This window comes from Larus michahellis, chromosome 5 (assembly GCF_964199755.1).
Source record: "Larus michahellis chromosome 5, bLarMic1.1, whole genome shotgun sequence".
Lineage (NCBI taxonomy): Eukaryota > Metazoa > Chordata > Aves > Charadriiformes > Laridae > Larus > Larus michahellis.
The window spans coordinates 9,703,669-9,719,344 of NC_133900.1; the positions used below are offsets into that span (position 1 = coordinate 9,703,669).

At 43.8% G+C, this 15,676-nt stretch overlaps 1 protein-coding gene across 16 annotated transcripts in view; it reads left to right on the plus strand.

Annotated features, from left to right (window-relative positions):
- Positions 1-15,676, plus strand: part of ANK2 (ankyrin 2) — a 334,684-nt gene that overhangs the window by 181,862 nt on the left and 137,146 nt on the right. For all 16 annotated transcript variants that reach the window (XM_074588630.1, XM_074588633.1, XM_074588636.1 and 13 more), the window contains one exon: positions 3,238-3,339. In XM_074588630.1, the coding sequence (XP_074444731.1) occupies positions 3,238-3,339 (102 nt within the window). The remainder of the gene's footprint in view (positions 1-3,237; positions 3,340-15,676) is intronic.

Genomic DNA, 15,676 nt, shown 5'->3' on the forward strand with positions numbered 1-15,676 from the left:
AGATGACGGAGTCAATCGGAAAAGCCCACAGATGAAAAGGCGGCGTTTCCTAGCATGGTAAGGCTACGGAAAACTGCCGCTGTTGACCACTGGGACAGCTTTGTCAAAATGGATTTGAAATTGGGATGTGATAAAGTGAGTAAATTGTTGAGACAGTAGAACTGACAAAAATGCTTTATGAAGACCTTGAAAAAACGGGGGAAAGGAGAAACTACTGATGACCTTCTGAAAAATCAGAATTGCCGGACAAAACCAGGAAAGAAAATACAGATATGAGCGCTCTTGACTTGTAAAACACAGGGTTGAATCTTTTGAGTATTTCAAGGGAGCGCTCGCTGCTGCTTGTACGGGAATTTGTGTATGAAGCAGCTCAGTTGCTGATTTGTGTCCTTTTATTTGGGTGTTCAAGTTGGATTTAATGGAGAGCATTGTGCAAGTCTGTGAGAAACTATTTTGGAAAAGGAGAGGCCGGGGTTTGAAGAGATGGGTACAATTATATTAATCTAATATGAGGTGAGTATATATCCAGTGCCTAATTTGTCTCTAATATGACATTAGTGCACATTACAGTGAGAAAATTCATAAAAACCTGAAGATCCCGTAGGCTACGATTTTCAAAGGCACCTAAAGAAAGCATCAAGATCTTTTCGTGTTTCACTGGGATTTTAGCAGTTTTGCGCCTCTTTTAGTCACGATGAAGCCCTGTCATTTCAGAGTGAGAACGTCCATAACGAGAGACGCCTCTGGAATAAAAGTGCGTGTAAGAGGGAGTTAATCTTGAAGAATTAACTCATAATAACTCTTCACATAGACAAGAAGTTCGTATGCCGCACTCTGATCGATGTTCAGCTGTACGGGATGTGTCTTGAGGGTGATGTGTGTTGCAGTGATTTAATCTTGGGATAACAAAAGTATGAATCGGGGAAATGAGAATCTATTTTGGAAGCCCTGCTTTTGCGTCTTCTTAGCCAGAAATTAATGGGATACAGTCGGATGGTCTTAGCTACGGTCAGAGCTTCCAGCAGTAATTGAGACTTTAACATTTTTAGCCTTTCGCGTTGCTCTGCGGGAAAGAAAAACACGGGATGATTGATTCATCCCTAATAAAACAGGAGTTGTGGATGTTCATTTGTTGCATCATTCTTGCGTAACCTTTTAAAAGTATAAAAACAGATGACTGCGGTTTTGGCGCCGTAAATTATTGTAAAAGTAGTAAAGCATGGGAGAAACGGGGAAAAAGCAAGTAAAACGTGTGCTCTATCGAGAACAAAGATGCTTTTCCCATTAATTTCAAGAGTGTCTTGTTCTTGGTTAATGTTTTTACCCTGCCAGGTAATTTTTCAAGGACATTCAAACATTAAAATACAATTTTGTGTCTTTACGCGCGGATACGCGTCAGAGGAGAGGCGGGGCACCACTGATAGCTCTCATTCGAAGGAAAAAAATGATCTTTTTCAAGTCACCATCGGTATCCGCTCCTGTGTCAAGGCTCGTCCAAACGCTCGTCTGGCCGAAGCCTTGGAGCTCCTCAAGTGTTCTGTCAACGGGAATTCCTGCGCTACCTTCCCCATCTCCCCGCGGCCTCTTTAGAAAGATGCTCTGTTTTCTTAACAGTAAAAGATGTGGAAAATGCACGTGCCGTTTGCTGAAGGGAATTTGAAAGGCAATATTTCTGTCTTGGCATGGAAGTGCGGTCGTAAGAAGAATCGTTTTGATGACACCCATCTGTTGTGGATTAAAATAGGTTGGAATCGGGGATTGTGAAGGGAGTTAGTCCAGCGTGATAAGTAGGGTGACCGAAATAAACGCGTCGCGATGGATTGGGTGACTGAAATAAATTGCTTTATCCGTCAGGATTAATAAACTGAAAGGTGAGAGGCTTTTTAGGATATTCTCACAATGGGGAAGAAGGGGTTTTACCCTGTGTTTCAGACAGGGAGGTGAAATTAGATGAGAAACACGCTCAATCAGAGGTGTTCCAACGGAAGGCCGAGTGCTTGTCTGACGGCGTGCGCGTCCTCCTGCGCGTCTCCAATCCTATCCCCCTGCAAAAAAGGTTTTAGAGTTATGTATCTGCTTTTTTGAAGTTCACTCCTCCCCTCTTTATTTATTTTAAGTGTGAAAATTGTTAGTGTCTCTCTGTGCGTCCCCACCTGCTTGTCCTGTTTTAATCATCAAATCTGTCGCGCGACTTTGGTTTTTCCTCCCGTGGTCGCGTTAGCCGCCGATTTACCTGCGTGTAGGTTCACACGTGGGCGAGTGTCAAACTGCGCGCCGCTTTCCAATAGCCAGCGTAATTTCAGGTTGTATTCGTAGGTAAAGGCAAGAGGGCTGACGCGTTCCACGCTGCCTTGCTTGGCAGTCCCTCCCGCAACCGAGCTGAAAAACGAGATTTGATTTTACTTTTTAACCTGTAAATGCTAACGGGGCTTTAAATGGGAAGGTATGAATGCAGGGGGTTGGGGAGTGAGCATGTTTACAGCCTTATCCTGGATTTGGATGTTCAGGCTTGAGTACTTCATCCGCTTTGTTTTATGGTTAGCTACGCTTCGGGGCTGCCCAGTTTTGGGGGAATTGTTTAGGGGTTTTTTTTTTCCCCTTTTAACGTGCCCTGCTTCTGTGTCACAGGTGGCAAAATAAAGCCATAGGGCTTTTTTTGGCTCTGGGAATGGTGTTTTTTCTCCAGTGCGTGGGTATGAATGTGCACTGTAGTCACGTAACTTCTTATGCCAAACGCAAATCCAAAGCCAACGTGTGTTTTCTTAAGTAGCGTAGCCGAAAACAGGATCGGTCAATGATTTTTCCAGAGTTTAAGTGAGTGTGTGTATATGCATATACATATGTACGTGTGTGTATATATATGTATACGTACACGTATATAAAACCCCTAGAAATCTATAGCCAGCAAGTTGATGCCTATTTTTTGCCTCGTTGCTAATATCAGTTACTATCATTTCTGTGTTTTTTTTTTTTTAATTTTATTTTTCTTTTTTTGCTTTGGTTCTGGCTAAATTTTGAACTTCAGCCACTGCTTTGCTCAGTCCGACAGGTCTGCGGTTCTTCTGGGCCCGAAGTATGCGTATGCTAATTAATGCAGATATAACGCCAAGTCAGTTTTCTTCGTGGTTTTATTCTCCTGCGGCGTGAAATGCGGAAACCTTTCCCTGGCGATGAAATTGGGCTCTCTTTTAAGCAGGAGCTAACGGCAGATTTTTGTTCTTTTCTATCTTTTCACAGTCCGACAGCAATGCAAGCTTTCTCCGAGCTGCCCGAGCTGGCAATCTGGACAAAGTAGTGGAATACCTGAAAAGCGGAATCGACATTAACACATGTAATCAGGTAAGATATTTGAAGGGTAGAAGTTTGCCAGAGCGAGTTGCGAGAAACCCCCCTCAAAGCCGTTTTTTTTCCAGGCTGGCAACTTCACGCGGATGTTTTGATTCGCCTCAAAACATCGCTACGTTTTCAGTCTCGTTCTTCGGCGGCGTCTTTCTACGGGAAGCTGATAACGTCTGTAAAATGGTGCTGCTTTTAGTAAAGCTTTGTGTAAGCCTTTTTGGGCTCCTCTTTCTTCCCGCCGTCCCGCGGGTAGGGATGTGTGGTAATGAAGCATCTGTAATCGGAGATGAAGGTCTGTTTTGGTAGTCTAACGCTGGTGGTCCTGCTGTGGAAATCCCAGGTCTGATGGAAACAGTGAACGCTAAATATAGTTGTAGTCTTTGAAACATTACGGTTTTGCGAAATAAAAGAGAAGTTCTAGTTGAGGAAGTTGTTCTGTAGTATTCTTCGGATACGGGCAAACGATAGGATAAAATAATCCCGGGTATCAAGCTGAAGGTTCTCTGGTCGGTTTCTTTCTAGAAGGCTCCGGTTTTAGGTGTCCTGAGGCATCTGCGTTCAACCCAGCCCACCTCGCTGCTGGTCCGCTTGGGTTGGTGTTGCTGGGACAGCGAGGTGGAAGGAGACTGGGAAGCTGAGGCCCACCCGTTACCCAGTTTTCTTTCCCATTCTGAGTGTCTCTCGTTCTTTTATGGTCTGGAGAAGCGAGACTATGCCAACGCTCACATTTTTTTGCCCTGTTAGTTATTGCTGTTTATCGTCGCCGTTTATTAGTTGTAGTGAGGCCTGCCCGTCTAACGGGTATTCCCCGCGTTAATGAGCGATGCCTTTCTCCCGAGGACACGCGTTGCAAACGGGGGTTGAGGAACAATGGGTATTACAACAAACCGAGAGACGAGCAGTGAGATGCTGTGATTAATAAAGCCCACATCTTGCCAGCTGTCAGGTTGTGCGTTTGGTTTAGGCTTGTTGTTTTGGGGTTTTTTTGTGTTTTTTTTTTATAAAGCTATTTTGAAGACCTCTTTTTCTGGCATCTCTGTAGGTGCTTACTTTAAAAGAAAGTTCTAAATTTCTTAATCGCAAACATTTGACTGAAGGACAGCGTGGGGCGGCATCCCTGGCAGAGCCAAGGAAGAAGTTGAAAGCCACGTATGAAGAATGGTAGCCTTAGCTCACATGGGAGGACGTTCCTTGGAAGTTTTAAAGTGAGGTGTGCTGGAATAAATCAAAAAAGTTGAAGCTGGTAGAGACTAATTGTGTTTTTCAGGCAACAGTTGGCAAAGATGAATGCAGCAGTGCTTGAGTGGGTTTCAAAATTGAATTTCAAAACATTTGCCAGTCACCTAAAGAAGTTTCTTGTAAATGTTGGGTTTTTTCCTATTCTGCGTATTATGTTTAAGCCCTGTAGCATGGGGACGTTTTTAGAGCCTGGGGTTTCTATCGTGCCTAGAGCAAGAGTTCCTTTCCAGGACACGTTCTCGTTCATACGATGGTAATAGCACGAACTTAAAAAAAGAAATTACGGGTCTAAATTTCTAACAGCCTTTTTACTCTTCTTTAATAAACCATCCTGGCCCTGTTTGCAACATGTTGATATAAGTTGCTCTAAAATAAAGAAATACGGTCTGTGTTTTCAGTTTTATGCTTAGTTTTCAGGGCTTGGTCTCAATTCCCTTGCTCATTAAATTAACGTGAATGCTGGGGGAATGGGATAGCAATTGAATAATTCATGCCGAAGAGAGCAGATATTAGCGAAATAAATGGCTGAATCTGCACATTATCTGTGGATTTAAATAATTTTTTTTTTTATTCAGATCATTCAGTCAATATTTTAATAAACAAATTTTAGAACTAAAATACGATTTGCTTGTGTGCAATACCCTCTTAAAATTAGGTTTTTCAAATTTTTTTCTATTTTGTGGTGGAAAGTATCATCCTAAGTATCGCTAAATAACCTAAAGGCAGAAAAATGACGGAAAGTATTTACTTTACTAAAGAAGAGAATTCTGTTGCGAATCTAATCTTCCCCCTGTCAGTCGCGTTACTTTTATATTTGGATTGAATAAAAAAATAATTCCCTTTTTTGGCAAAGAATGTTTCCAGGTATAAGATGTTTGGAGCGTCTCTGTCCCTTGGGAAACGTCTAGGGATGGAATCTACTAGTACTGGGTAGCGGAAAAAATTGAAGTAAAAGATATTATTTTGGGTTTTGTATGGAGAAAACGCCCGTGTTGCCTTATCTCTTCTCATTGCTAGTCAGATTAAGATCAGAAATAATGAAGGTTTTCCTTACTGTGTCCAGGCGTTGAGCTGCTGGTTGCTGTGGACGTAGCTATTATAAATAAATCAAATATTTAGGAAATACAGCTGTGTTTATGTTTGGAATTAGTAAGGAAATTACATTAAGACTCCGTTAAGGTGTGACAGCTAATAACTTATTATTTTTAACAACGAAGATGATAAGTACACCTCTCCCAAGTCACTTTTCAGACGGAAAGCTTGAGTTTGTTTCCTGCTCTGATACGAACGTGGGCTTTAAAAGCCGTAGATTTCTTTGGTCGCAAAGAAACGCTACGAAATGGGTTTTCTTTGGTAGCAAGAGCAACGATCCCCCGTGAAATTGTAAGTTCTCCTTTTTCTGAAAGGGTTTTAGCCGAGGCGTTGGGCAGCGTGCTCGGGAGCAGTACCCTGCCAGAGATCCTGAGGGCAGATTTCCCAGGCTCTGGAAGCTGGGTCGCAATTGCTGTATCTCTGAACCCTCGGGGAAGAAAAAACGGAACTTTTGTTTCCTTCTTCAATACCTGGAAGCCACTCGTATGAAAGTTATTAGTACGTTGCTTCAGAAACCTGTAAGGGAATCACTTTGAAGGGGCGGAAAGAGTTTTTCCAAGGTAGTATTTATACAATCTTCTTCCTTCGGCTTAATGGCGGTATACCCTAAACCTATTATTATAAGAAAAAGATTTGTACTTTTTTAACCAGCCTCTTTTGCGTTTTTCTGGTGCATCCTTGACTCCATTGGTTCAGTTCTACTGAAGACTTTCTTGGTCTGCTGGTTGCCCAAATCCTGCTTTGGCCTTCATAAAATTTTAGAAGGAATTTGTCGTAACCGCGTAGTTAGTGCGTGACCTCATATATCTTTGTGTATCGACAGGATGAGGGGGAATGGTTTTAAACTGAAAGAGGGAAGACTGAGATGAGATTGAGGAAGACATTGTTGGCGGTGAGGGCTGTGGGACACTGGCCCAGGTTGCCCAGAGAAGCTGTGGCTGCCCCATCCCTGGAGGGGTTCAAGGCCAGGTCGGACGGGGCTTGGAGCAACCTGAGCTGGTGGGAGGTGTCCCTGCCCGGGGCAGGGGGTGGCACTTGGCTGGGCTTTAAGGTCCCTTCCAACCCAAACCGTTCTGTGATTCAGGGGGTTCTAAACCACTTCTTCATTTTGTAGTTCAAAGGCAGCAGGAGGAGGTTTAGTGCCAGTCTCTTCCCTTAGGAGCCGTTGCTGGAATTGTGAGGGAAACGTTTCACCGAGAGCAAATCCCATTCAAAATGTCCACTCGTAGTAGAAGGAGCGCTGGGCAGTCTGGGCATTGTAGAGACATTATATAGTGGTTTATCGCCCTGAACGCAGTACGGTCAGCCGATTGATTTTCCTTCGCCATCCCACACGAAGCGCCTGATCCCCTGTGACCCGAGGTGCGGAAGTCTGAGGTCTCCCTTGCTATTTTGGTGAGATCTCAGCCGGTAAGTAAACATAGAGTGGGTGGTATTTTTAGCTGACTAACAAACCTGTGTCCAAGCAGATTAAAATCTTGTAGCTCACTCGTATTAGCAATCCGATTCCGGTTAGCCCCGGGTAGTTTGAGAGTAGCCGTGGGGTTTTTTACCTTGTTTCAGAAAACTGTAAACTTAAATATGTTTTTATTGCTGGTCAATCTTATCTATAACGTAAGTTGGTTTGCATACTGTTATAAAAAGGTCCTTAAATTTTCTGCTTAAAGTACTACCTCCCCTTTCAGGAAAGTTATTACTGCTGTAAAAATACGCTGTTAAAGTTTCACCGTTGGTATGACTCTCTCACTGTGATGTGATAAAAAGTTTTATCTTGGCTCTTTTGTAAGTCTGTCATAGAAATCCAATTGCTTTTGCTTCATAACTCAGGGAGCTACGTTTGCAACGCTTATTTGAGTGACTAGTGCCGTCAAATTTAACAGGACTGTAACCGTGACTTAAAATAAATATACAAGTAAGCGTCTGCATCAGTCCTGAAAACCGGCTTGATATTTTGGTGAAATCAGTGGCATTTCTTCGAAGGAGGACATGAAAGCTTGGGCTGTCTGGTGTCCAGCTCTCCCTTAACTCTTCGCCAGATTTAACCAAAATGACCACTAACTGGCCAATGGCTACGAATTCTGAAAGCAAAATCACTTAAAGCTTGTTTTTAAACAACATTAAAATCAGTAAATCAGTCAATAGAGAAGTCACGGACGCCGTGTTTTGTAACTTGCCCATCAGGAGATGGGCTAAAATTTGAGCGCAGCGTCTACATAGAAACTTTGAAAACTGTTCACCTCCATAGAGTACAGCGTGAGGTTCAGCTTGGTGGCAGCACAGATTATTCTGTTTGATTCCCAAGAGCTGGAGAGTCCAAGAGTCTGTTTTGACTCCAAGGAAGGGCTGTAAAGAGGGAGAGTTCCTGGTAGAACGATGCAGGTGTTCAAGGGAAATTTGGGAGCGGAGAAGACTCTGAACATCCCAGTTTGACCCCTGAGTCCTGGTTCCCCCTACATCCATGCTCTACAGGTATTAGTTGGCTCCCAGGCTCCTTCTGGCATAAAGCAGGTGGTTTTCTCTGAGATGGGACCTGGGAGCGGTTCCGGGGGATGCTGGGTGCAGGGACCGCTCTCCTCATGCAGCAGGGAAAGCTTGCGCTTGGGGTCCTGCTGCTCCTCAGAGTGTCCCGGTGCATCCGAGCAAACCGTGATCCCGTAAGCCTTGTCTGAGGCCGTGAGCCACATTGTGCACAACTTAACCCGTGGCAAATTTAAAGAAAAAAAAATAAAAATCCCTCTTTATTAATAGCCTGTGGTACAGAATTCATATTATTTCATGAATTTTCGCCCAGAGAAAACAAACACGTGGACGCTGTGTCTTCAGGACATGGTCCCACCACGTGGGACCAAGAGAAGAGAGTGGGCAGGAGGTGGGGTGGGGTGGCCCAGGCTGCTGTAGGGAGAACCTCGCAAGGTCTCACAAGTCCTTAATTCTGTGGACAATGAGCTACGTGTTCAATTTTAAGCCTACGTTAATTTTAATATAAGTATGCAGCTGAGGGCTAGTCTCAAGAAGGCTGTTTTCCTGAACTGGAGCTTTATACTGTCCAAGTGTTATCTATACCACCAAGAAAGCCTCCATAAAATTCCTTGCTCCTTTTTTGATACTTATACACTGATGTTCAGACTGGAAAAACATCAAAGCTGATTAAAAACCCCACAGTTGTGGCCATTTTTTGTTTTTGAAAAAAAAAAAAAAAGAGTAGATGAGTAGATGGAAGAACAAGAAATGAAATAATCTAAAATATTTTGAGACGTTACCTTCCCTGCTGAAGAAAAGCTGCCGATGACTAGAGTAGGCACGTGGAAGTTAGGACACAGACATGAGAGCAGTTCTGTTGTCTGTGCCAAGGAATTTAATGGTGAGCAGGGTAAGAACTGGGGCTTTCCATCTGCTACTTACTGAAAACATGTAAGAAGAATCTTGTCTTACCATCTAGAAGGAAGTTTCCATTAAAAGACCTGCCGTCAAGAAAAAAATGTGCCGAGTTACATGGGACGCAACCTGGCAAACGTCAAGTTCCCTGGTCAGGAGAGAGTAAATCGAGACGCAAGTTCTTATATTCAAACAGGTCGAGCAAATTTTAGGTCTTGATTATGAGCACCAATATTAGCAAAAAGGAATCGCCCCCGAGACAGAGCACGGTGGGGTTTTTTGGTGTTCATATTCTGCGGGAGGGATATGTCTAGGGTCGCTGCAAACTTATCTTCCGGGAAAAAGCGCTTCCCACGTGCAGCTGGCCGGCAGAGCTCTTGCCCTGTGTAGGTGAAATGGGAGCCAGATAAATGCAGCCGGCAGAATAGATGCCGCGTAATTTCCAAGTGGCTTGAAATAGATGAAGCGTTCCCGGGTGATCGATGGGCGACTCTCAAGAGTCTGCAGGATTGCACCACGGTTAAGATCAAAGCTGGGCTTAAACCTGTACTTTTTAGGGTTAAAAAAAAAAGTAGTTGACTAAAATAGGAAAATCCCATATTAATGGGATTTTAATTAAGTAATTTTACCTGGCATCTGGGTTGAGTTAACTCAGGAGTATTCTAGGCTGTATGAAGTGTTTTGAGCTCTTGACAAACAGCACCAAACAAAAAATGCTAAAGTAACCCCTTTAGGTCTACGAATAAAATTAATCTCGAACTTGGATTGTCTCAGCCCCATTAGCCAGGAGAAAATTCTCGCCGTGCACTGGCTAATCTGGTACATGAAGACATCGATTACTCTGCGGGAGTTCCCAAGTACAACTAACGAGCTGAGATGGGCATCCTACGCCGTCGTCAGGACCAGCGAGCCCCATTTCATAGCCTTCGCCATCCGCTGAAGCTTCATCTTCTTGCAAACTCCCAGTTCTGGTGCCATATAAAATTGCTCACAAAGCTTTTTGGTAACGAAGACCCTCAGCTTCCGTTGATTAAGCACCACTGATGTATTGTAGATTTTACTAGGAGTGGACTCCTCTTCTAGAGGTTGGGGATAGCGAACAAGCCACCGTAGCTGCCTCTGCAGCCTTAGAGTTCCTTCTCCTCCTCCTCCTCCTTGGGGTCTGAATTGGGGTGTCTACGTGGTTGCGTGTCTCAGGGGAAAAGCTAACAGACTCTGTGCCAAACACAGGGGCTGTGTTTTATTTTTAAGAGCGAGATATCTGAACGCTCTTCCAAAGATGAAGCCTTGTGTATGCAGGGTATTTTTTTTTTTCTTGGTATAATGCTATTTTTAGATTAGATCCCATCTCGGGAAACAGTACATAATGTTAAGAGTAGCAGAGATAACACGAGAAGATGCTTTCTTCAGTTTTACGTTGGTTTCTCAGATCCCAAGTTTTCAGAGAGATCTGTCTTTATAGATACTCAAGGTGTTTCCCCAATTTAACTGTTTCCAAAATCTGATGGAACTTAATGTTTCTGGAGATACTGAATACAGGGCTTAATTACAGTTATTAATATAGTTATGTAGTTAATAATTAGTTGTTACTTCTATATGTTTGTTGGAGGCTGCCTTCATATCCAGTTAAATTATTATGGAATTCCTTACTTTAATCTGAATTCAAGCACCATCGTCTCTTCTGAAAATCTTAAATCCTTTCTATTTCTTTATTTCTGGAGAGAGTTTGAAATGTCAGGGGACGCAATTTGCCTGTTTTAAAAACAGTTACTTTGAAAAAGTCTAATTACTGGTGTCTTATGGAATGAAAAACTGATAGCCATTGGAAATCTCTGATTCCTTTCAAGCTATTTTCCTTATGTTACAAAAGTAGTTATTTTGGGACGCGGTTGCTATTTCTGGTTAATGTAGCAAGAGAAGACAACTTGCTTCTGGAGCAACGTTCAAAATGTTGACTAGCAAAATGAACTTTGATTTTACAGGATGCATTTGTGAGCCCGTAGTTCTAGCAGAAGTTAGACCCAAAAATCTGATAAGTCCGAGGGTTCATCAGCTGTTTGCTGTGTTTCGAACGAAAAGTGGTAAAATCCAAAAGGCGCAACGTGAAGTAACGTTTCCCCATCTTGTCTTTGGAGGCTTGTCAGCATTCATGGTGATGGAGTTACTTTCTTGGAAGGAAGGATCTGATGGATTTTGGTATTTGTTTTGAAGAAGATTTCTGCGTTCACAAGGATGATACCTTGAACAGAACAGGATTCAAATATTAGGTAGTTTGGGGGGGGCCTCCAGCCCCAAGGCTCTTCAAAACTTAGATCTGTTTGGCTTTTGCTATCGTTCTGTTGGCTTCTTCATAGTCTGGTTGGTGTCCTTATTGCTTCGGTTACAGTGAGGCAGAGCACCAGCTATTAATTAGTCCCTCATTGAGCCCAAACGGAAAGCAGCAAACGCTCCCAGCAATGCTAACTATGGACTGAAGCAGCACTGCAGCCATAACGAGGGCGACACTATCATGCGTGGATGTCACCCAGTAGGTTAATTCAGTTTCATAAATCCGTAGGCTGCAAAGCGACATAAAGGGAGAATTTTCATCATCTGAAATCATTTTTCTTCTTTCAACCGTCCGCTTTGTTTCTTTGTGATATTTTGGGGAAGAACTTCAGCCAACCTTCCGACTTGAGAAGGCCGTGCCCGACTCTCCGATGTGCCCTTTCCCGAATCCCTCTCGAGAAGAGGTTGACCACGTGCACTTTTTACTTCCCCGAGAGATTTATTCAGAGGAGAGAATTTGCAGCAACCTTAGCCTGACATCAGTTAAAGAGATGGAGAAAAGTACTTGACTTTTAACAAAGGCTACGATATTGCTTTTTAGTCTCGGCCTCTGCTGATGAGTGCGGCCGCCTTCTTAACTCTGGCAAAGCATGTAAAGGAGTTAGTCACAAGAGCTTTTTAAATGTTTAATTTTCATTGTGTTTGTAACTTAAGGCTTTACTATTGGCCTGCTAGTGTGTGTGTGTATATATCTATATATAAACCTGTGAATACAGCATCAGCGGAAGGAACTTGGTAAAAGTGCGTCGCATTTCGTGCTTCAAGCGAGTGTCGAAACATTAAAAAAAAAAACCCATAGATTTTTGTATTGTTTTATTTTTGTTGACTTTCCTGATTTTTTTTTTTTCTGTAGCGTGCTCAAATGCCGTCCTCGCCTTGTGCGGCAAAGGCAAGAGTAATTGGAAACTCAAATGTTGGGCAAACCTTCCTGGAAAATGTTGCATCCCAACTTCCATCAGTGCCGATGGGGGTTTTAAGGGGTCATATATAAATAAAGCACGTACAAATATAGCGTAAAGGAAAGAGGAGGGTTAATTTTGGTAAGATGGCATTCTTGCTTCCTGATGTTCTTGAAGATATTGAGTACTTAATGAATACCTTCAAACTTCTAGGGAAGTTTACTTTGAGGACAGGAGAAGCAGATGCCCCTCTGGTAGCAGTGCTGGCTTCAGGGATTTAAAATGTTCTTTGAACTACAGGTGGATCTGATGCTCTGCCAAGAAGGTGCCTTTCGGTGGGGTCAGTGTGCTTTGGCATAGCAGGGTTAGGTTTGGCAGGAATAAGATAAGCCGTTATTGTTGTTGGACGTCACAGCGTTACGGGTGATGTCGCAGAAGGACTAAATGGCACAACAGAACCGGGCAGCGGCTGAAGAACTTCCATTCCCTGAGGATCGCTCCACGAGGCAACTGAATTCAAAGGCAGAAGAAGCGTGGACTTCCTTGGGCGATTCTTTGGCAATAGCGGTGAGACTTAGCGGGGGGGGAAAAGTGGCTGATTTTCGGTAGGCTTAGAAAAGGTTGGCGATTTCTGTGACGTACAAGAAATCTGTGGTGAAAATACGCAGGGTGACACCATAATAAGTGCTGTGAGCAGTAGGGGTATGTGTGCGCGTTTGTAGCGCTCTACGGGATACGAAGTGTTGACGCCTCTAGCTCAGTGGTGGAGGAGGAAAAGAACGGAGGAGTCAGGCTCTGCGGGGAAACGCTTGAAGAACCAAGCTTGGAAGGCTTAGTGCTCTGGTCTTTTATGAAAGAATTACAAATGAACCTCTAAAAGAAAGGTAGTTATGGTGTACGTAGGCTCGTAGCCTCTGTGCTGTGCGGTTTTGCTTAGCAGACAACTAATTTCATCTCCCCACCCACCACTTTTTGGTAGCCATGGGAGAGGAAAAGGGCAGTGCCAGAAACCTTTGTTGTTCTAAAATACAAGAAACCCGTCAGCAGGAGCGGAGGAGTTGCGTTGATTAAATCTGAGCTTCCGTCGTCATAAGTAGCAGGGGTCAGCCACGTGGGCTGGGAAATAATTACGGCATCGGTTCTGATTATGGAGGAACAAAGCTTGCTTTAAGGCTTTGGTCGTGCTGTCCCTCAACATTTAAAGTGCTTCTGCTACTGCTCGCCCCGGCTTATTTTATTTAAGGAAGTACGGAATTGGAATGGGTACAGTAGGAACTGTATTTAGGTTGTAGTTTTCTTTCTATAACCTTTTTCCTGGACATCACGTTTTCATTTTGCTTATGTTTTAATGACTAAAAAAAGGCGTATGTCGCAAGGAAACTCACATAATCTGTGCGACAATATTTGCTTTCAGGCTGCTTAATGTGTTATCGTTACATACGTGTCTTAGGGGTACGAGTGCAGGTATTTTAAGAGATTGCTGCTAATTAAGCACGGGGAGAGGCCTTGCTTTCTCCATCCTCGGGCACATGGTAAACTGAAAAAGAAGCTTGTCCTCAACTTTTTGCGTTCAGAGAGGCGCGCGCGCGCGATTCCTGTGGGCCATGCAACGTTGCAGTGCCTCTGCTGTTGGTGGACTTGAGTCTGCTCGCGGAGAGTGAAAGAGGTTAATAACGTGTCATAGCGATGCAGCAGCTGCGTAAGGAGTCAACGTTAGTGCTCCTGCTCTCGCAGAAAGCGTTGATGGCTGAATCCGCGAGATTGGATATGAGAGGAGGTCTTTGTTCTCCAACAACGAGGAGAACGCTGTGTGTTTCTCCACAAAACACCGTTTCCAAGCTTTCATCCGCTGTAGGTAGTAATTATGGTTATTTGGCACTCAGCTCAGGTTAAAGAACAAGGAAGATTAGAGCGTTCTGAAATGTTTTCAGCCTGCAGAAGATTCACTGACGTGTACGGCGTTCCTCATCTTGATGACTGTGGTCAACCTCACCGCGTAATTTTGGCCGAGGGTTTGTCCTTGACCCAGGGACTGCTGCCGCCCCCAGGCTCTGCAGCTGGGGTGTAAGAGTGTTCCTCTGGAATAAGGAAGGTCTGATTGCCGCTGCTTTACAGGCAAAATGGGATTTGACACCACAGTTCTCATTCACGTTTCCTATCTTCCAGGCCGCGTAAGGGCCTTCCTCTTCTTTTGGCAGCTTGTGAACGTAGCCTTCCTTCAGTTCCTTCGCTTTTCTCATCGCTGCACTTCTGAATTTGCCCCCCCCCACCCCCCAAAACCTGCCTGTGCTGCTTTACGTGAAGGTTGGACCCGCTCCCATTCAATGCCTCCTGTGAAGTGTTAAGGGCTTTGAAATCCTACTGGGAATTACGGGCTCGCACTGCCTCTGTGGATGGACAAACAGAAGGCCAGAAAGCTGCTCGTTTATTTCGCCATTTAAATGGCTCCGAACTGCTTAGAGACGAGTAAAGCGGTAAAACTTAACGCAGCGCTCAACTTGCCGCGAGTCGCTCGAATACCGGAGGGTGGCTTGTGACGCTTGCAATATGGAAACAGGAGAATGCTGGAGGGCAGTGGCAGTATCTGTTCCGTCACCTGCCTGGTGTACTGTGAAAAATACTGTCGGATTGGGAAAAATAGGCTGGCGATTCAGTTACAATGGGCTGTCATTTTCTATTTTTCCATCGGGTGGGACAGGGATGCTAGGAAGAGGAAGATACGGTTTCCACAGCTGGAATTCATACGAGATAAAGGATCTTCTTCCTATTTAATGTGAAAAGGATTTAGGTGCTTTTTTACGTGGCCTTTTTTTTTTTTTTTTTTTTTAAATCCCAGCTCTTATTTTATTAATTCCCTTTTCCTTTTTGAACGAGGTTACAAAACCTCCAAGTTTAGTGAAGGCTCGCTCATCGGAAACCAGCGGAGCCAAGGGTCGATATAATTTACAAGCCACGTGTGCGATCAACGACCATTTTGGTCTGCTTGTGCTTTTGCTTTTCTGTTTGATACCGGTTATCCCGGAGGAGAGTCCGGGGTTCAGGACATCTGCATCAGCCCGGAATAATCCTGATGGAACAGGCACATCCCGCGTAAATTTGTCTAATTCCTGTGATTTCTCTGTGCTGATAATACCTCCGTGGGGCTAGATAAAAGTTATAGAGAAGGCAGATACGCACTCAAATTTTGAAATAATGGGCTCTGTGGAGTTGCCCAAGGTTAGTAGTCTGGGAAAACGTGAAACTGTCGGAAAGGAAGGAATCTCTTATGAATACTTGCAAAATAGGGTTTGTTTTGATGTCTTTGTTGCTATGACAAAAAATGTTATTGGAGAAGTTTGCCACACAGCCCCTTGGCTTAAATAGCCAAGTCCAAAATATCTGACTTATGTAGACAGTCAGCTAAG